The 21,858-nt window shown below is 40.3% G+C and overlaps 1 protein-coding gene across 1 annotated transcript in view; it reads right to left on the reverse strand.

Moving 5' to 3' along the window:
* TUT7 (terminal uridylyl transferase 7) overlaps window positions 1-21,858 on the reverse strand; it is a 242,055-nt gene that overhangs the window by 112,964 nt on the left and 107,233 nt on the right. The window contains 3 exon segments of the mRNA XM_030193686.1: window positions 9,614-9,671; window positions 14,851-14,951; window positions 20,986-21,072. Of these exon segments, the coding sequence (XP_030049546.1) occupies window positions 9,614-9,671; window positions 14,851-14,951; window positions 20,986-21,072 (246 nt within the window).

Consider the following 21,858-nt stretch of genomic DNA (forward strand, 5'->3'; position numbering starts at 1 on the left):
GATATTTGAATTATTATCTAGTGTTTAGCAAGAATTAGAAAACTTGTTTTTTAAACAGTATCTGCTTTACTGTTATCGTAAGAACAATACATTATACTGCAGTTAGTAGGGTTACTTAATTCTACACAATTTTTGTTGTTTACATTATTGTTAATCTATTTAAGTCTACATTATTCTTGTAATTCTCTGGGCTATTCCTACTTCTCTTTACTATGTAATCCACACTGAACTTAACAGGTATACACGGAACATATGCAAATGATGTAATGTAAGTACTGTAGATCCCCCTCAGACTCCCATGAATGGTCTGTATTGGACTCAGGAAAATATTCCGCATGGGAGAGGACTGGCACCGAGATGCAGATTTGGTCCTTGACTCTGGTGAATCTTCCTCAACAGGTGTTGAGGGTGTCTCTGCATGTGCAGGTGTCAACGCTGATGCTTGATGTGGCGCAGGTGTCAGAGACAGCTCCACAGGCAGTGCCTGGGCATGTGGGGCAGGCAGAAGCAGAGTTGCTGCTGGTGAAAGCCCCGGATGCCGATGAATTCTGCATCTGAAATAGCCCCGCCAACTGCCTGGAGCGTAGTCCAGATCCGTTCGAGGGCAGATATCGGCGAAAGCTGGGGCGTCGGTGCGGAGACCGCCTGTAGACTTGTTGGTGCCGAAGCAGAAGCTGGGTCCCCAACCATTAGTGTAATGATAGTTTATCTAATAGACAACTGGTCTAAATATACAACAGCTAATGGGCCAGTTGATCCAAAAGACAATTAGTCTAATGGCTCAATTGGTCTAAACAAAAGAGCAGACAGCTTACTGATGCAAAAAAATCAGTGAAATTGTAAAAGAAAAAACTAGAGCAAGATACAGAAATTAGAGACTAACATACAAACATTATGAAAAGTTAATTTTATAAACATATCTATGAGTGAAGAAAGTTAATATGACAAAATTAAAAAAGCACAAAAGTTTCTACCTTTTATAGAATTGTAACATATAATTTCAGTTCACAGCTTTTGTTTTCATCTCATACATGAACAAGCCTACTTCAAAGCTGCAGTCATATTTAATAACTAGCATCTTAAACAAATTTTTTAGTTAACAATACATTCACTCATGGCTGAAGTCCTTACTCTTCCACATCAAACACTTGTGACTTTGCACCTCTATCACATTCAGTTAAAATTTTACTTATTGTATTACAATATCAAATGGCTTCCAGGGTTATTGCCTTGATTATATTAAAGCATGTGGTGTATTCTAATTACTGACTTAAAAGATCTGCTATGTGACAAATGTGTGACTTCAAATCTTTATCTTAGTTAATTTTTAGACCAATGTCCATTAGACAAATTAATTTTTAGATAAATTGTCTCTTTGGACAAATTTGGACTTTAGATGAATTGTATCCTTAGTGTTTCCCAAGTATGGTCCTGGAGTATCCCCTTTGCCAGTAAGGTTTGCAGGATATCCACAATGAATATCCATGAAAGAGATTTGCATATAATGGAGGCAGTGTATGGTAAGGCAAAATGCTGCTGAAAAAGCCACAACCATGCCTTACCATTCCCTGAGAGAAGTATCCGTCTACATTTATATATGGTATTCACTCCAAGTTATTTGACTGTACTGATTTCCAACATCCATCAGTGTCTCTATCACCCCTGAGGCAGGCGGGTTTGACCCACCAAAACACTGTTCCGTGTTGGGTCCATACTGGTGAAAATAAAGGTTTTCTCCTGGAAAGTTACCTGTGTGTGATTTGTTTTCATATACTCCCAGAGCTGTTACTCTTGTTCTCTCCTACTTTGTTTTATTGCCATTTTCAGGGCATAGACCATAGAAGTCTGCCTAGCACTGTCCTTGTTCTCCAACTTCTGAAGTTGTCATCGGAGATCTACTCCAGCCCATCCAAATCTGTCCAGCCACGATCAGGGCACAGACCATACAAGTCTGCCCAGCACTGGCTTTGTTTCCCAATTACTGGTGTTGCCATCTAATCATAGCTAACATGTACCAAATCTGGGTCCTGGCTACATGGAGATTGTTGCAAAGGCATCGGACTTGGGAGGGTAGAGTGGGATTGGGAATGGGTTTTGGGGAGGGTGTGTGTGAATACTTTCATTACAGGAAAAAAGGAGGAGAGTGGGGGAGGAAGGTTGTTTTTTTGAGATAGGAGGGGGAAGTAGCGATTGGAGGAATGATGGGTAAATGAGGGGAACTGAAGGTGGCAGCAATTAATGCTAGAGGTCTGAATATAAAAAAAGGGGGGGCTTAGAGATAGCATTAATGTAAGAAACATTTACTGAAAGCATATGAAATATGCTTTTCATTATGATTATCCTACAAGGGTATAGGCATCATGTGGGAAAATGAAAAAAAAAAAAAAAAAAAGGGTGTGAAAGTATACATTGCCCCAGGTACAAATATAAGTACCTGTATATAATATGTAAGCCGCATTGAGCCTGCCATGAGTGGGAAAGCGCGGGGTACAAATGTAACAAAAATAAAATAAATAAATAAAATATGCAGCTAGGGGTGGGGTAAGCGCTGAAAGTAAGCATAGATCAAAAGGGAAGGTACATTCTGATTAATTTGAAGCTTGGGAAGCAAATATATACCATCATTAACACTTAAACAACAAAAAACCCTGAGGGCTATTTGGAGCATAACACTTATGCTCCAAGTAGCCCTCAGGGTTTTTTGTTGTTTTTGTTTTTTTTTTTTGTAATGGAGGTGGGTCAAAACATTTTTGAATTTCAAGGGGGACCCAAGGAGTTTGTCAGATAGACTACAATTAGCGGATTGGTGGAGGCTGATGAATCCTACTGCTAGGGAATACACGTACCACTTTCCAGTTCATTCTATATATTCTCACCTAGATTGGGTAGGGATTGAAAAAAGTATTGTATCATGATTACTGGGGTGGTGGTGGGGGGGGGGGGGGGGGGGGGGGGGGGATGGGGACATTGTCCCAGTGAGGTGGACTGCTCAAGCCTTACTTGGGTTGAAATTGCTACCAAACATTGGAGATTTATTGATAATTTCCTGAACAAATAATTTAATCAGCAAATAGAGTTTTATATTGATGAGTATTTGGCAAATAATGATGTGGAGGGGGTGCAACTCCAGATTGTGTGGGAGGGCCTGAAAACGGTATTGTGTGCTCAAATGAATTCATTGGTGTCTTATAGGAAAAAAGACAGATTTCAGAAGGGTAAAGAGTTTAGGACACAAATTCAGAGTTTAGCACCGCAACATAAGAGAAATCTAAAGAATGAGCTGGTGGGGAACCAATTTCAGAAGATGAAAACAGGCCCTAGTAGAGTTGGAAGATTTAGCTTATAAATTCAATAATTTCAAGCAAAGATGTTTGAATGGGGGGATACAGCAAGACATATGTTGGTGTACAGAATGAAGCAAAAGATCACACAAAATAAACATACAAATAATGAGGAACAAAATTGCATGCAAGAGGGGGGAGATTCAGAAATGTTTTTTGAGATTTTATATGTCTGAAGTGGAAACCTCCCTGAATGATGTTTCAGCACTTTTTCCTACTGTGGAACTACCATGTTTGCAAAAAGATGTAGGACTAGATCTAGATAGGCCTATTGAGTTGATAGAGGTTGAAAAGGCCTTTAAAGATATAGAAATATGGAAATAACCAGGACTACAACACACAAGGGTGAAAGCGAACGGATTCCAAGTGACCAGCCCAAATAGGAGATAAGAGCGTCAAAATAAGTTTATTGGGTCACAATAAACTTATTTTGATGGTATCTCCTGTTTGGGCTTGTCACTTGGAATCTGTTCGCTCCACCCTTGTGTGTTGTGCTTTGTGGAAGGTGTGGATCCCCCTTACTTGCCATTCCTAATAACCAGGGCTAGACAGTTATACTGTTAAATTCTATAACAATTATATCCCCAGAATGGCATTGATGTGGGCATTCAACACACAAGATGGGGAGGAGGAACTCCCATACTTTATGTGCTTGGCGGGAGTGACACTAATGCCAAAGCCAAGGTCGTACTGTCCTGTATCAATGTTGGGTCCTGGTACTAAGATACTTACCAGACTGTTGACAAATAGAATTTTGATCTGGATGCTATCATTGATTCATCCAGTCCAATCTGGTTTTATTTTAGCAAGCTGAGAACAATGTGTGTAAGCTACTAAATTTGATGGTTAAAGCTCAGGACATTGTACTGATGGCAATTCTCACCATCGACGCCAAAAAGGCATTTGATTGTGTTTACTGGACGCTCATTTTTCAAGTGCTTCAAGAAGATGGGTTTAAGACAACATTTCATCACATGGATTCCAACAGTTTACATAAACCACTGGCATGCTTAAAAATAAATGGTGCATACTCTTGTACATTTGAATGAGACAGAGATACCAACTGTCACTCCAGCCCTTTGCACTAAATATGGAACCCTTTACACAGCAGATTAGACAGCATTGTATCGAGAGTATTAAATGTGAGGGACAGGAGTTCAAGAATTCCCCTTTCACTGACAATGTCTTTTTTTTTACTGTAACAAACCTGTGAGAGTCACTTTCAGCCATCATGCAACTGATAATATCGTAGAATATTAGGATTTCAGGTCAATATGTCTAAATCAGAGATTCATAAAGTATTAGTCCCATCAAATCAGTTGGCGAGGGATTAGCAAAACTCTTTCCCTTTAAGTGGGCAGCTAAATTAATTTTAACTTAGAATTCAACTAACAGCTCAACACCATAAATTATTTAAATTATAATCTCTTGACAGCCAAATTAAATACAGACTTGGAGAGATGGCCGAAGCTGAGTTTATCATAGCTGGGGAGGACAGATACAGTGAAAACGGTAGTATTGATGCAGTTTTGTTATTTATTTCAAATATCTCCAATAGAGGTTTCAGATACTGTATTCAGGGGGTTTAACAGGAAAATAATCTCTTTCATCTAGAAGTGTAGGCCTCCAAAGATTTCTAGGAAAATACTTTATTTGCCTAGCAGGATAGGGGGTTTAGTGGTTCCCAATTTGCAAATTTATAATTGGGCTGCACGATTAAAAGCAATAATAGAATGGCAAGCTAAGGAAGAGAAATAATGGGTGCTGATAAAGCAAGGGAAACAAAGTTCACTGCCACTTAGATATGCTCTATGGTAAACAAGTTGATTTAAAAGGAGCTCTTGGGAGGGGAAAGAGTATCATTACTACCTAACAATTAGGTTTACTGCTGAGTTCAAGATGGGAAGAGATCAGGCACTTTTTGCATGATGGGAACAGGAAGAGGGGGTATGTGTGAGATAGTTGGGACACATGATAAGTGGAAATTCACAATCAGTGTAGATACCAGAGCTGCAGCAGCAGCAGAAGGGCTGATAGTAACATAGTAAATGACAGCAGATAAAAACCTGAATGGTCCCATCCAATTTGCCCAACAGTCTCATTCTCAATTCTAGATTGAAACAACAATGAACATGATAGTATATACTTGATCATGGTCTTTCTTTGTTGTTTCAGGGACATAGACCATAGAAGTCTGCCTGGCTCTATCCTTATGTTCCAACTACAGGAGTTGCCGTCAAAGTCTATTCGAATCCATCTCGTCACTTGCGGGACTCAGACAGTAATAGTCAGCCGGCACTGTCCTCACTTTCCAAATTACTGGAGTTTCTGTCGAAGCTCTCTATAGCCCATTCCAAGCCAGACTACTATATGTGGGACTCAGACCATATAAACCAGTCCAGCACCGGCCTTAGTTGATATAGCCAGCATTGCCATCTAAGCACCACTTGACATGTAAACACATATGCAAACCTTTAAGCATTGTTTTTTGTACCATTCATTTTCTAATTAGAGATTCCTCTATGTTCATCCCACGCCATCTTGAATTCTGCCACAGTTCTCTTCTCCACCACCTCCCTCGGGAGGGCATTCCAGGCATCCACAAATGTCTCCGTGAAAAAGAATTTTCTGATATTACTCCTAAGTCCACCACCCCGCAACCTTAAATCATATGTTCTCAAGTTATACTATTTTCCCTTCTCTGGAAAATATTTGTTTCTATATTAATATCTTTCAAGTATTTAAACAACTGTATAATATCTCCCCTGTCCCTCCTCTCCTCTAGTGTACACATATTCAAGTCCTCCAGTAGTTCTCATACATCTTTTGGAATAAACCCCATATCATTTTTGCTGCCTTCCTCTGGACCACTTCAAGTCTTACATCTTTAACAAGATACGGCTTCCAAAGCTGAACACAATACTCCAGGAGGGGCCTCACCAACGACTTGCACAGGGGCATCAACACCTCCTTTCTTCTGCTGGATATACCTCTCTCTATACAGCCTAGCATCCTTCTGACTACAGCCACGGCCCTGTCTCACTCATTTGTCACCTTCAGATCCTCAGATACTATCACCCCTCCCTGTCCTTCCTCCCTGTCAGTGCATATCAACCTCTCAACGCCTAACACATACTTCACCCTTGGATTTCTACTCCCTAAGTGCATCACTTTGCACTTCTTTGCATTGAATTTTAATTGTCAAACATTAGACCATTCTTCTAACTTTTGCAGATCCTTTTTCATGTTTTCCACTCCCTCTGGGGTGTCCACTCTGTTACAAATCTTGATATCATCAGCAAAAAGGCAAACCTTACCTTCTAACCTTTTGGCAATATCGCCTACAAATATATTGAACAGAATCGGCCCCAGCACCAATCCTTGAAGCACGCAACTACTCACTTTTCCTTCCTCTGAGTGAATTCCATTAACTACCCTCTGGTATCTGTCTGTCAACCAGTTCACCACACTGGGTCTTCAGCTTGTCAAGTTTAAACAAGAGCCTCCTTTGAGGAACCATGTCAAAGGCTTTGATGAGATCTAAATAGATTACATCTAGCGCACTTTCTCGATCCAATTCTCTGGTCATCCTGTCAAAGAATTCAATCAGATTCGTTTGGAACGATTTACCTTTGGTAAAACCATGCTGTCTTAGATCCTGTAGTTCATCAGCTCTTTCTTTAGAAATTCCCCCATTTTACTAAAGTCAGCATGTTTGAAATCCAGGACTTTTAGTTTTGAGTGGCTGCATTCCCCTTTAGCTGTTTTATCAAACCAAACAGTTTGATGATCATTGCTGCCCAGGTGGGCACCCACTCGGACAGTAGACACACTTTCTCCATTTGTGAGCACCCAGCGTCGCTCCCTCCCTCGTGGGTTCTGTCACCACTTGTCTCAGAAGAGCATTTTGAAAGGCACCCACGATCTCTCTACTTCTTTCCAATTCCACAGATGGAACATTACAATCCGCATCTGGCAGGTTGAAATTTTCCAGCAACTGCACCTCTCTTTTAGCTACGTTAAAAAGAAACATTACCGAAAAGCATGTGTACATTAATTTTCAAAAGAGTGCCATTTTACCCTGCTCAGCTAGTCACAAAATGGCAGGTGCAAAGCACACAAGCCCGGCCATCTCACATAACATAATGCTGGCTAATTTTCAGGGTACTTTTCTCTTGAAAATTAGTTACAAAGTAAAAGTGTACTTTGCAACTATCTGGGTTATTGGAAATTGTCCCCTACATACCGGTAAGTAGACTGTGATTTTCTGGACTATAATAGCACTTGAACCTAAAACTTCTTACTGTTATCAGGAATAAGATCAGTGCAGGAAACCCAAAAGTAAACCACTGCACTAAAGGATAATGCAGCTTAATGCACTGGGGTTAGGATGTGAAATATAAGCACCACTCGAGACAGAAAATAGATCTTCACTTAAGTCATTTTTTTTCAAACTTTGGGAGTTGTGTTGCAAGGTGACTGACAGCCTCTCAACCCCTTAATTCCTGAAAGAAGTTTTAAAACTGCCCCCAAAATGCATTATTTTTCACGTTTATATACTGCAATATCCAAGGTCAAGCTCCTTGCTATTTATATTAGATGGAGTGAAGGAGTAGCCTAGTAGTTAGAACAGGCCGACAACCAGGGAAGCCCAGTTCAAATCTCAGTGCTGCTCTTTGTCATCTTGAGCAAGTCACTTAAACCTCCACTGCCTCAGGTAAAAAGCTAGATTGTAAGCCCTCTGAGGGAAATATCTAAAATACCTGAATGTAACTCACTGAGCTACTACTGAAAAGGTATTAGTTAAATCCAAATAAATAAAATCACAACACATACTACAAAGACACAAGACCCTCCCCCACTCAACTAAAAGCAAACGTAATACGTGAGTCTTCAAATTCCTTTTAAACTTCTGCAGCTATAGTTTAACATGTAAATCATTTGGCAAGGCATTCCAAAGATGAGGAGTCCTTAGAGAAAAAAATCTCTCGAGATATTTAGAAAGATGAACTTCCTTAACTCTAGACCTTTAAGAGATGAACACTCTGGGAATGCAAGGGCCAACTTGGAATATAATCCTATAGCTTTGTCTATAAGAAATCCGAAGCCTGCAAGGTACAAATTGTAATATTCAGCAAAAAAACTTTATATGTTATCAGGACGACGATCCTGGTCTCTTCCACTTTCCACTTATTGATCTTAGCTACTTGTTTAGGGTCTTCTTTCAAATTGTTCATTTCTTCTCTCATCTTCTTCTGTTCCTTCCCTATCCCCCCCTTTTTCAAAAACTGTATGGTAATGCCGACTGTGTCAGCATTGCTGTACAGCTTTGTTAATAAAAAAAAAAAAAAAGGTGGGGGGAGAGAATCTGTTTCTGAGATTGATTTTTCTCTTTTATCTCATTTTTCTCTTCTCTGCCTTTCTATTCATTCATAGCTATATTTCATCTCTCCAATGGAGGGCTCCTCTTACCAATTTCCACCTAACAAGTGGCCCTCCATCATCCCGGAGTGGCCTCCTTTTTGGTTTTCTCAAGCCACCCCCACTCTACATCCATTCATCTTCTCTCACCTTTCCCTCTAGCACTCTTCCAAGTCTTTTTGTCTACCATACCATGCTCTCCCCATTGCAATCTCTTTAACTTTCTTTCCTCACCCCTTTTTGCATATCTTTTAATATGCACCTTGCCTTCTTTGGTCTTATTCTTTTTCTTTCCCATTCCATCACAGTCTTAACCAGACTATCCTTCTCAGTCCTCAATTTCTCTCTTTTCTCCTCTTGCCTATGTACCAGTTTTCCAACTCCCACTCTCAACTTCTCCATAACTCTCCCATTTAGTAGTCCATCTCTTACTCTTTCACCAGCCCCCTTCAAAATTCCTTATCTGTCTTACCCCAAACTTATAGCCCCAATCTATCTGTCAAGGACAGGAGACCAACACCCAGCATTGCTCACTGAATACAATGCCAGCTCTACCTCCCTGTAAAAGCCTCTCTTCCCTAGCTCCGCTTTTGGTCTTGCAGCATGCCTTGAACCAGTAATTTACAGAATAAAACTGCCTACTTGTGGTACCTGTTCAATGCATCAAGCCACAAAGATGGATCACAAAATTGAGTCACTCATAATATTGCTGTGGCTTTGTTATTGCAGAATTTTTTTTTTTTTTGTAGAATTAAGAACAGTATGACACAATTAAATCCTCTCCCCAAATATTATGCATTACAATAAAAAAAATCTACTTGCCACAAAGATAGAAAAGAGCTAAAAGGTACCCATGTGTTTTTTAAGGTTTCTTCCTAATTCTTCAATAGTTTTTATGCAATCCAATCCCTGCAATAAAAAGAAAATTCATTAATAGAGATAACAGTAGTTAAAGTACATAACATTATAAGTAGGCTTTCTAGTCATGGCTGTTTATAAATTGTAACTTTAGGAGTTTATTTTCCAGCTAGGCGTTGCAGGCACAACAAATTGGTGTTTATTTGTTTTTTCAGACAACAAGTATTATTGCTGGGTACCTTTTTCACAGCAATCAAATAAGAAAAACTTACGGGTCCTTTTAGTGAGCTGCGAGGAAAAAAGGCCCTACAGTAGTGATGGGGAACATGCGGCAACATAACTCTTATGATGTAGCCATGCGATGGGGAGCACTTACTGCCACCCAATGAGGTGGCAGTAACGGCTCCCCTGGTAAGCTGGCGGTAACTGGGCAGTGTGCAGCGACGCCCAATTACCGCCTGCTTAGCACCGCAGTACAAAAAAAATAAAATTTTCTGGTGAGCCGGAAATGGCACACACTCGGGCTGGAACTACCACTGGCAGCTGTGTTGGGCCGGCGGTAGTCCCGAGTTAGTGTGCGGTAAGCCTGCGTTGGGCTTACCAATGCTTTGTAAAAGGGCCCCTTAGTGGGGAGGGGGGAAAATATGTATCTAATAAACATCTGTTTTAGGTTTTTGGGGGGTTTTTTGCTCAGAGGTGTTTAATGGTGTTATTGGTTAAAATCTAATATTAGAAGCCGAAATTATAAATAATTATTACTTTCTAGAAATACCTTATTCAGTAATTTCATAGACTGAGATCTGCTGCCTTTTATTATAGATCAATGATCTAGATTGCATAGTACAAACCCCAGAAAATGCAAGTGTAACTGATATAATTTATACCAATCTATACTCACATAATAAACACCACGCAGCATTACAGCACTATTATAGTATAATGATGATACTTCAATAATCCACTATCCACAATCTTTTACCAGGAGATCATCTGATATTTCATTTATCTCCTGTTAAACTTTATTTTATCAAAGACCTCAGCGGTACCACTTGTTGAATTAGTTTTCTCAACTTCAGCAAGATTTATGCATCCACCTCCTCATCAGTCTAAGGTATATATATGTGATTCTTTATCATTCTAACTTTGATTTAACATTTATTTTTTCTAAATATTTTTAACCTCTTCAATATAAGATTATAGTTATTTGTATTACTAAAATAATACTCATCTTAGGCTGTACTCCAATCTGGGGATTATTTAGTCCAACATAGCCTATGTTTCGCCATTATCAACGGCATCGGCATCTGATGAGGAGGTGGGTGCATAAATCTTGCTGAAGTTGAGAAAATTAATTCAACAAGTGGCACTGCTGAGGTCTTTGGTAAAATAAAGTTTGACAGGAGATAAGTGAAATATCAGGCATTATAGCACTAGCCACAATGGGCTGATACATAAAAGAACTTATTCAATTAGTAGGGGCTGCTAACCAGATAAATGCCAGTGAAAGGGATATTCAGCAGCACTAATTGGACAGTGCAGTTGAATGTGTCATCTGACCACCTTGCTTCTATCCAGTCAGTGCTAGCAGTGGCCCGTGGGCAGAGCTCGAGGTTCTTTAATTAGCAGTCATGTTCAGACCTTTAGCCAGATAACAATCAGATACAGTTAGGACAGCAAAAAGAAACCCTTTTAAAAAATCGGTGTCACATTCTCCACCTTCCAATCTTCAGGTACTACGGACGATTTTAACTACAGGTTATATATTACTAACAGCAGATCAGCAATTTCATGCTTGAGTTCTTTGAGTACCCTTAGATGTATACCATCTGGTATACCACCCAGTCCAGGTGATTTACTACTATTTAATTTGTCAGTTTGGCTCAGTATATCTTCCAGGTTCACCGAGATTTCTTTCAGTTCCTCCACGTCATCACCCTTGAAAACCATTTCCAGTACAGGCAGAACTCTTACATAAAGACAGAAGTGGCATGGTGAGTGACGGCAGAAGGGGACCTGTGTGGTGCATCTGGTCTGCCCGGCGGGATGGACTCGTGTGTGCTGCTTTGCATGTGTGCCTGACCTTGGTTTGTATCGCTTAAAGTATTTTCCATGCGTTTGTAACAAATTGTTTTAATTTTTTCAATCAAAAATTCTTCAATCATATATCATTTTCCAAAAATTTTCTAAGATTTCATATATATGTTTTATCTTTATAATTCAATGTTATATCATCAGAATGAGTCATATAAATTTCTCTGGCTGTTAGCTCATTTATTTAAGTCATATTTTCATCTAATGTCTGTTATTTCATTCACCATATCCATGTTTACGATATATTTGTAACAATATCCTTTGTTTCATTGTTCAATTTAGGTTGTAAAGACCCCTGAGGCAGGCCTTTGGGCCGAAACACGGCCGTGTCGGGTCATTTTTATACACAGTGTCATTTTTCTATTTTTAATTTTTAAGTCAATAAATATACATTCGTTGGTATCCTCATCTACCCTCCTCACTTTTTGTTTGTACATCCTTGGTTTCTGTCTGCCATTTTCGGGGCGGAGCCCCGCCTCCCGGCCACTGGTCCCGCCTCCGCCAGGCTTCAGAGGATCCATTTCTTCTGAACAGGATTCCTTTATGTTTATCCCACGCTTTTTTGAATTCCCAAAGATGCTTCATAACAATCCACTGACTTCTACCTCCTAGTATCATCCATTACCCTTTCCTATGTTGTTTTTGGTCTCATGCATTACACCAGTGGTCTCTAATTGTTCTCATACCTCACACTAACATTATTGACTTTTGCTCACCTAGAATGTAAACCGCACTGAACCCTGGAAAGGGGATATTAGCGGTATACAAGAATTGATTTGATCTGGTTAGCAGTCTAAATACTGCCTTAACTGGATAGCACCAGCAGTCAGCACTGAAAGAGGATACTCAGCGCTGGGTGGTGTCCGGATACCAGTGCTGAATTATCTAACTTTCATGGTGGTCAGTGTTTTAAAAAAATGCTGAACACTGTGGAGTGAAAATTAGCCTCCAACATTTTTATCCTAGAATGGTAATATTCATGCTGCACAAAATTACTGTTCAACGTTTTAATTTCTCCTGTGTGCCCCTATTAAAGAGCATATAATACAGGCTTGATTTGGAGAGCAGGTGTTCCATGCTTTTGGGTTTGGTCTGTCTTCTTTCTTGTTCTTTTACTATTGCAGGATTGACTGACAGCCATAAGAACCCAGGCTGAAGGTGATGAGGTTAACAGGTTCTTTTGGGTTGGGGGTTCGGGAAGGGGAGGTAGCAATGAAAAATGGGTGAGGTGTTCTAAATTTGTTTTCGACTCACATTACTGCAGGTTATGTCTGATTTTTCTTGGATGTCTGTATCGTCTATACTATATATTGTTCTGTTTTTGACTCACCAATAAAAATTGTTTTACGTAAAGAGCATTTAGTAGATGATAGCATGCAAAGTCCAATTTGTTCATTTCGTCAGAGATTTTTTTCCCTTTGGGTAGATAAGCATATAAAATCTCATAAGAATAGTTCTGTGGAGGAGTGGCCTAGTGGTTAGGGTGGTGGGCTTTGGTCCTGGGGAACTGAGTTCGATTCCCACTTCAGGCACAGGCAGCTCCTTGTGACTCTGGGCAAGTCACTTAACCCTCCATTGCCCCATGTAAGCTGCATTGAGCCTGCCATGAGTGGGAAAGCGCGGGGTACAAATGTAACAAAAATAAATAAATAAAATTAAGTGGGATGAATCATGGTAATCAAGAGGAGCAACACCGGTGACCAGATCTAAAGCCCATGGTAGAGTTTTACAAAGAGCTCTGGCACTTGGTATATGGCTGCTAGTCTAAGGACTGTAGCTGCCTGCAGGTACCAGATTAGAGATGGTTGGTGCCGGGTAAATATTATATTAAAATAAGGGAAACAAAATCTCCAGGTATTTGCAAATGAAGGCTCATAGTGTCAAATCACAGACCTCACTTTGAATGAGCTAGAAAAGGATGGGAAAAGGAAGAATAACTGGTATAAAAAAGATATGTCAAACATATATCAGTGTCACAGTGGTTCCTACAATATATGCAGTGATATCTGTAATACTGCAGACAAAATAAGCCAACTACACACCAAAGTGTTATGGACTTATGAAACAAATTAACAGATCAGCCAGAAGAATAATTTACAATATAAAAAATGGTTTGTTGTTATTATTTTGGAGTTATGATACTATTTTCAGGGGAGGGTGGCAATAGTTTGAGAGTATGGATGTTGGTTTGATATATGGGGATTATCACATTTATATACTAATGTACATACATACAATATTTCATAATTTTAGAATGTTTTATAATGCTTCTGTGAGTCATATTGTTTATACAAATGTATTCAATATTTTTCCCCCATTTCACATTTTAGCACATATTGGCCATTATTTTAGAATGACCTTCATGAGTAAATAGACGCTTTTACACTGGGATCCATAGATGCATATTTTCAAAGCACTTAGCCTTCCATAGAAACCTATGGAACTTTGGAAGGCTAAGTGCTTTGAAAATATGCCTCATAGTGTGTGACTGGCCTAGTGGTTAGGGTGGTGGACTTTGGAACTGAGTTCAATTCCCACTTCAGGCACAGGCAGCTCCTTGTGACTCTGGGCAAGTCACTTAACCCTCCATTGCCCCATGTAAGCCGCATTGAGCCTGCCATGAGTGGGAAAGCGCGGGGTACAAATGTAACAAAATAAATAAATAAATAAATAGCAATATAAAAGATGGTGGACATTGGCATTTTCACCTCCTCCAAGGCACACAGAAGTGTCTTCCTGCAGGAGCTGGTGTGAAGGCTGAGGCCACACACCCTCCAACCCCCCCCCCCCCCCCACACTATTCCAAATGCCCATATCAGCAGAAAGGAACCCCTCACCCTACCTTGTGTCTCAACGGATTGGAACATACCCCACCCCAGGGGACCCTCCACCTCCTACTCGACTTACTGGGATCCTGATATTTAAAAGCAGGAGTGAACCCCAGTTGCTCTTGATCATCTTGGTCCCAGGATCAATATGGCAGCCTCGACCACCTAGTGATAAACTTGCAGTACTACTGCTAAGTGTCAGCCAGTCAAATAAGGGCAAAAATGGTTCAGATAGGCATCTTAAGAGCAAGCTGAAGTTCATTACTCTCACAGAACCAAAAGGCACATGTCCTAATATTAGTAAACTTTACCTCAGCAGTTTCAACTCCATCTACTGTCATACAGATATCAAGATCACTCTGTATGAATCCAAATCCATTTTTGGATGAGCCAAATAAATTGAGTCTTGCTCCTGTTGGTGACAAGAAAACAAATATGCATGAGATTTATTCACTGCCATAATGATCAACAGGAGCTTTCTTGATCTGGTCAGGCAAGGCTCAACTATAATATGAGGACCCATCAGTATTATTCTTAATACACATTAATAACTAACCCAAATATAGTTGTGGGTAACAGAAAGTCTTAATATTGTAAAAAGGAAACACTTGAGCTTGAGGGCACAGTAGCAAGCAGCTAACAAGTTAACTATGTGAAACCTGAGCTCTGTTCTGCCTGGCCCAATAAAATCGTTTTTGGACCAGAACATATGCTGGACAGAATTCAGATTTAAAGAATGCTTTTAGGACAGAGATGTGGAAACTATAGTCTATGGAAGATTCCATCTGGTCCACAGCAGCAATATGATTCCCGGTCCACAGTGGCAAAAGCATCTTGCTTGGGTCTGGAGCGATGTTGCTGTCATGGATCAGATGGAACTCTGCATCAGAACTCTCCTACTCATTGGTTAGCGCTCCAGAAGGGAAACACCATTCTCCTAGTTCTTCACTTTCCCCCTTCAAGTGGGGACATTCTTGTGACCTTCTGACTAAAGATCGCCCACTTCCAATCTACAAAGTAAATATGGGCGAGTGCTATAAACATTAACAGTGAAACATATCAGGATGCACCAAACTTCCAAGAAGTATACAAGAGATCAAGCTTACAAACAGTGACAAAAAAACCTGACAGTGCTCTAAAGTAGAAGATATGAAAGCAAGCAATTTGATAAATTACCTGTTACCTCATCCGTTCACATGAAAACTCCATTTATGACTCAGACTGTAAGTAAAGCCAACAAGTCTGTGAAATGGGATGTAGTAAAGTATGTGAACTATGAATGTGAATAACTGACTCCTGAGATACCTTAAAGTGGTGTAAAACAAGAATAAATAGCTGAAAAGAAAATGCCTAAGGATATCTGGGGAGATATAAAAACTGGAGTGTTTATTGAAATTGTGCTGACCGAACAGAGTCTCCAAAAAAAGACTTAGAAAGCAATTATTGGAAGCACTTGGAAAGAAAGTTCAGAATCCTGTTAAGGCTTACAAAAATTATAGACTGTATTTCACTTCATAACAATTAAAAGAGGATAAACTGGACTAAACCAAATGGCTGGCTGCTCCCATGATTGCAGTGAATAGGGGCTGATCTCAAATGGTGCCGATAACGAGACTGAAAAACGGATTTAAATGAAATATGTAAAGGAGATAACGGTCTTTAAATAAAGGAAGGGCAATAGGCAATGATAGTCTTCAGGTATATTAGTGAGGAAGACTAAAAAGGGAATTGTGAGACTGAAAGATGCTGAGAACCGCTATGTAGGTAATGATGAAGAAAAAGAAAATTTGCTAAACAGATACTTTTGCTCTGTTTTCACAGAAGAAAATCCTGGAGAAGGACCACGATTGATTGGCAAAAGTACATATGAGAATGGAGTGGATATAGCACCATTCAAGGAAGAGAGTGTGTATGAACAACTTGAAAATCTAGAGGTGGACAAAGCCATGGGACTGTACGGGATCCACCCCAGGATATTGAGGGAGCTCAGAGAAGTTATGGCGGGTCCTCTTAAAGATTTGTTTAATAAATCCTTGGAGACAGGAGAGGTTTCATGGGATTGGGAGAACAGCGGATGTGGTCCCTTTTCCAAAAGTGGTGATAGGGAAGAAGCTGGAAACTACAGGCCGGTAAGCCTCACTTCGGTTATTGGAAAAGTAATGGAAGCGATGCTGAAGGAAAGGATAGTGAATTTCCTGGAAGCCAATAAGTTGCAAGATCTGAGACAACATGGTTTTACCAAAGGTAAATCATGCCAAACGAATCTCATTGAATTCTTTGACTGGGTGACCGGAGAATTGAATCATGGACGTGCTATAGACGTAATCTACTTAGATTTCAGCAAAGCTTTTGACACGGTTCCTCACAGGAGGCTCTTGAATAAACTTGATGGGCTGAAGATAGGACCCAACATGGTGAACTGGATTAGGAACTGGTTGACGGACAGACGCCAGAGGGTGGTGGTTAATGGAATTCACTCAGATGAGGGAAAGGTAAGTAGTGGAGTGCCTCAGGGATCGGTGCTGGGGCCGATTCTGTTCAATATATTTGTGAGTGACATTGCCGAAAGGTTAGGAGGTAAAGTTTGCCCTTTTGCGGATGATACTAAGATTTATAACAGAGTGGACACCCAGGAGGGAGTGGAAAACATGAAAAAGGATCTGCAGAAGCTAGAAGAATGGTCTAAGGTTTGGCAATTAAAATTTAATGCAAAGAAATGAAAGTGATGCACTTAGGGAGCAGAAATCCATGGAAGACGTATGTGTTAGGCGGTGAGAGTCTGAAGGCGAGGTTGCTAGGCTGTATAGAGAGGTGTGACCAGCAGAAGAAAGGAGGTGTTGATGCCCCTACACAAGTCGTTGGTGAGGCCCCACCTGGAGTATTGCTAAGGATGTAAAAAGAATTGAAGCAGTGCAAAGAAAAGCTACAAAAATGGTATGGGATTTGCGTTATAAGACATATGAGGAGAGACTTGCTGACCTGAACATGTATACTCTGGAGGAAAGGAGAAACAGGGGTGATATCATACAGATGTTCAAATATTTGAAAGGTATTAATCCGCAAATGACCTTTTCCATAGATGGGAAGGCGGTAGAACTAGAGGACATGAATGAGATTGAAGGGGGGGCAGACTCAAGAAAAATATCAGGAAGTATCGGAGAGAGTGGTGGATACTTGGAATGCCCTCCCTCGAGAGGTGGTGGAGATGAAAACGGTAACAGAATTCAAAAATGCGTGGGATAAACATAAAGGAATCCTGTTCAGAAGGAATGGATCCTCAGAAGCTTAGCAGAGATTGGGTGGCAGTCAGTGGTGGGAGGCAGGGCTAGTGCTGGGCAGACTTCTACGGTCTATGCCCTGAAAATGGCAGATACAAATCAAGGTCAGGTATACACATAAAGAAGCAAATACGAGTTTATCTTGTTGGAACATACAGGTCTTTCTCTGCCGTCATCTACTATGTTACTAAAGGCAGTGAAATGTCTTGAGGATAATAAAGATGACTTCTGTCTCCCTTGTAAAAGTTGCATATAAGAATATACATTTTGCCATATTAGCAAAGATCGAAGGTCTATCAAGCCCAGTATCCTGTTTCCAACACTGGTCAATCCAGGTCACAAGTACATGGAAAGAGCCAAAAAAAGTAAAACAGACTTTCCTAAGTCCACCTTACTAATGGCTTATGGACTTTTCTTTTAGGAAATTAAACAAACGTTTTAAAAACCCTGCTAAGCTAACTGCTTTTACCAAATTCTCTGGCAACAAATTCCAGAGTTTAAATATACACTGAGTGAAGAAATATTTTCTCTGGTTTGTTTTAAATTTACAACTTACTAGTTTCATTGTGTGCCCCCTAGTCCTCTGTATTACTCCACTGTGTGACCACCAAATGCAAAGTCATGCATTTGGGCTGCAAAAACCCGAGGGAACAGTACAGTTTTTGTGATTTGGATGTTTTGTTTTTTGGTCCATTTTCGGAAAAAAAAAAAAAACGTCCAAGTGCAAAACGCACAATATCAAGCCATTGGGATGTAGGAGAAGCCAGCATTTTTAGTAGACTGGTCCTCCTGACATCGCAGGAAAGCAATAGGGCACCCTAGATAGCATTGCTGCGGACTTCATAAAATGCTCCCAGGTACACATCTCACCATTGCTCCCTTACCTTGTCTGCTGAGCACCCCAAAACCCACCGCCCAAAGCTGTACACCACTACCATAGCCCTTACAGGTGAAGGGGGCACCTATATGTGGGTACAGTGGGTTTCTGGGGAGTTTGGGAGGGCTTACAGTTTCGTCCACAAGTGTAACAGGTAGGGGGACATAGGAGCCTGGGTCCACCCGTCTGTAGTGCACTGCACCCACCATTAGACTACTCCAGGGACCTGCAAGCTGTTCTAATGGACCTGAGTATAACATCTGAGGCTGGCATAGAGATTAGCAAGTAATGTTTTTCATTACATTTTGGGGGGATGGGAGGGGGTTAGTGACCACTGGGGGAATAAGGGGAGGTCATCCCTGATTCCCTTCAGTGGTCATCTGGGTATTTAGGGCACCTTTTTGTGCCTTATTCGTTATAAAAACAGGTCAAGCTCAAAACGTCTAAGTTTTAGTCCTGGACGGTTTTGTTCCATTATGGCCGAAAAACGTCTAAGTGTCAGGAATGCCTAAGTGCCACCAGAACATGGCCCTGATATGCCCCCTTGAGATTTGAATGCACTTCTGATGGACTTCATAGAAAAACGCCTAAAAACAGGTTTCGAAAATACAGATTTGGAAGTTTTTATGAAAAAAATGTCCAAATGCTGCTTTATGCCACTTTTTAGACGTTTTTCTGTTTTGAAAATGAGCCCAATATCATCTTAATGGAATCCTTTGAATTGCAAGGAATGGCCATTAATAGAGGGTGGTGGGAGAGAGAAATCTGAAGAATAAGAAAAGTGAATCACTTCATATTTTGCGCAGTTTAGAAAAAAAGATTAGACCTAGCCAAGAGGAGACATGTGAGAGGCAGTAAGATGGGTTGTTAAGATGGGTGATAGTAGCGGAATCTGAGATCTGATAAAACATCTGAATGTCTCCAACGTAGCAGAAAGGGGTACAAGAGTAGTTTTGAATGGCGGTGAGAAGCAGTAAAAGGAATGGTTGAAGAGAATGGGGCCAAGGATAGAACCCTGCAGGACACCTGAGTTTAGGGGAAGGGAAGAGGTTGAAAACATTGAAAGTAAGTCAGTAGGAGCAATTGGAAAGATAGCTTGAAAACCAGGAGAGGACAGAACCTGAGATAGCAATGGATTGAAGGCGTTGTAGGAACAGGGAGTGATCAACAAGATCAAAGTCGGAAGAGAGATCAAAAGAAACAGCGGAATGATGGTCTAAGGAAGTACAAATGAGTCATGAAGAGCAAGCAGAAGTGCTTTGGTTATGTGATTTTGACAAAAGCCAGATTGACAGTGGTGCAAAACATTGGCCTGTTCAATATGTTGGGTAATGGGATAATGGCCAATTAAGCAGGTTTTTCCCACTATTACTCCCCTAGCTGGCAGGGAGGAGGGAACGAGAGAGGAGCTATAAAAATGCATGTGATGTCACCTGCTGAAAAATTAACTGAATAGAAAACTAGAGTTGCGAAGACTCTGCAACACCTGAGGGTAGATATGTAACACTCATTTCCCCATTTGTCTATTAGAAGAAGAAGAGGAGACAAAGGGCTCTGCATGCGTTGTTTATGTATTTTTGGTGTGAAGCAGTAATAAAATAACTGCTCATCTCACCAAACAGGAGTACTAACCAGGTCTGATTCCATGTGCACTGCACAGGCCACAGCTCATTCAGGGGAACTCCTCCAGTTTTTCTTCTGGCTGGTTTCACACTTCCATGGATTGTACCCCCCCCCCCCCCCCCATTGTACCCCCATCACACAATACTAGCACCTGCTTGCTTGCCTGCCTGCTGAAATGTCATTAACTTACTTCCAAGCGCATCAACTCCCTGAACATGATTGCAAATGCCATAGATTTGGAAAAGAAATAAAAAAGATAAAAATATAGCATCACATAAAAGTGAATATGTTTATGTTTTCTTTTTACTTTACGTTCACAAATGTTATATTCTCTTCTATACATTTGTATACTTATGACATGATAAAGAGGTGCTTTAATTTTAGAGCACATTGCTAGGATTTCCATTGTAAAGCTGGATAAGTTTATTTCCTAATATACTGAAGATAAAATCACAAACTTACTTCTTGAACTGATGTCATTTTTTTTCCAACTGCAGGAAATATCTACTGCACCTAAATGCAACACATTTTGAGCTACTACTACAAATGAGTAAGCTAACTGGACACCTCCATCCATAAATCAATTCATCCTCTACTAGTTTTGCAAAAGCTTGCTATGCTTGCAGTATCTGTGCACTGATAAAGACTTCATGCTAAAAACCTTGTACCTGGGAAGTCATGTCTAATGAAAGTTTCCAGATTTTGCCGTATGTGTTCTCGGGCTTGTTCTTCTACCACATTTGGAGAAAAGTCTTCTGCATAAGAAAGAAAAATTGAAAAATATCAGTTCATACAATTCAGACTAGAACAATGCTGAACTTGTGAATATAATTACCTAAGAGTCAATTTGCAGTTATATAACAGAGTAACATATTAGATATCCACAGAAAAGAATCATTCAGCCCACTAGGTCTGTCCAGCAGATCCTACTTACAACTCTCTAGCAAACAGAATATCCTATTTGTCACACATACAAGTCTGCCTGCCTGTAGGATATCCCTCTATCTTCCTAGCTATAAAGTGTAGGCCAGTCTGTCTGCAGCTCACGCTGAAAATTTGCCACCTTTACTCAGTATTTTAGAAGCATCAAAGCTTTAAAATTTCATACTGGCTGATCTTGTCTCTAGTCGGGAGATTGACGCAATGTACCATCACTCTATGTATGTCAGTTTTGTCTTCTTTTTTTGGGCTCTTTACTGTTTTCCTTAACTACTCCAAAACCCAGGCTCTCTCTCTTCTGACCGATTTCCTTATCATTGTCTTCTCAACTTGCCCTAAACAATCTCACATTTGTCATGGCTTTGCTTACTTCCACCTCTGCTGCTAGGCTATTGCACGCCTCTACCCCACTGTCAGTAAAACTGTATTGTCATACATCCCCGTCCAGCCATCAAATGCATTATCATATCTTTTGTCCTTTACATCACCGGGACCTGATGGTATTCATCCCAGAGTATTAATAGAACTAAAAAATGAACTTGCGGAGCTACTGTTAGAAATATGCAATCTGTCCTAAAATCGAGTGTAATACCGGAAGACTG

This window comes from Microcaecilia unicolor, chromosome 2, assembly GCF_901765095.1.
Source record: "Microcaecilia unicolor chromosome 2, aMicUni1.1, whole genome shotgun sequence".
Taxonomy (NCBI): domain Eukaryota; kingdom Metazoa; phylum Chordata; class Amphibia; order Gymnophiona; family Siphonopidae; genus Microcaecilia; species Microcaecilia unicolor.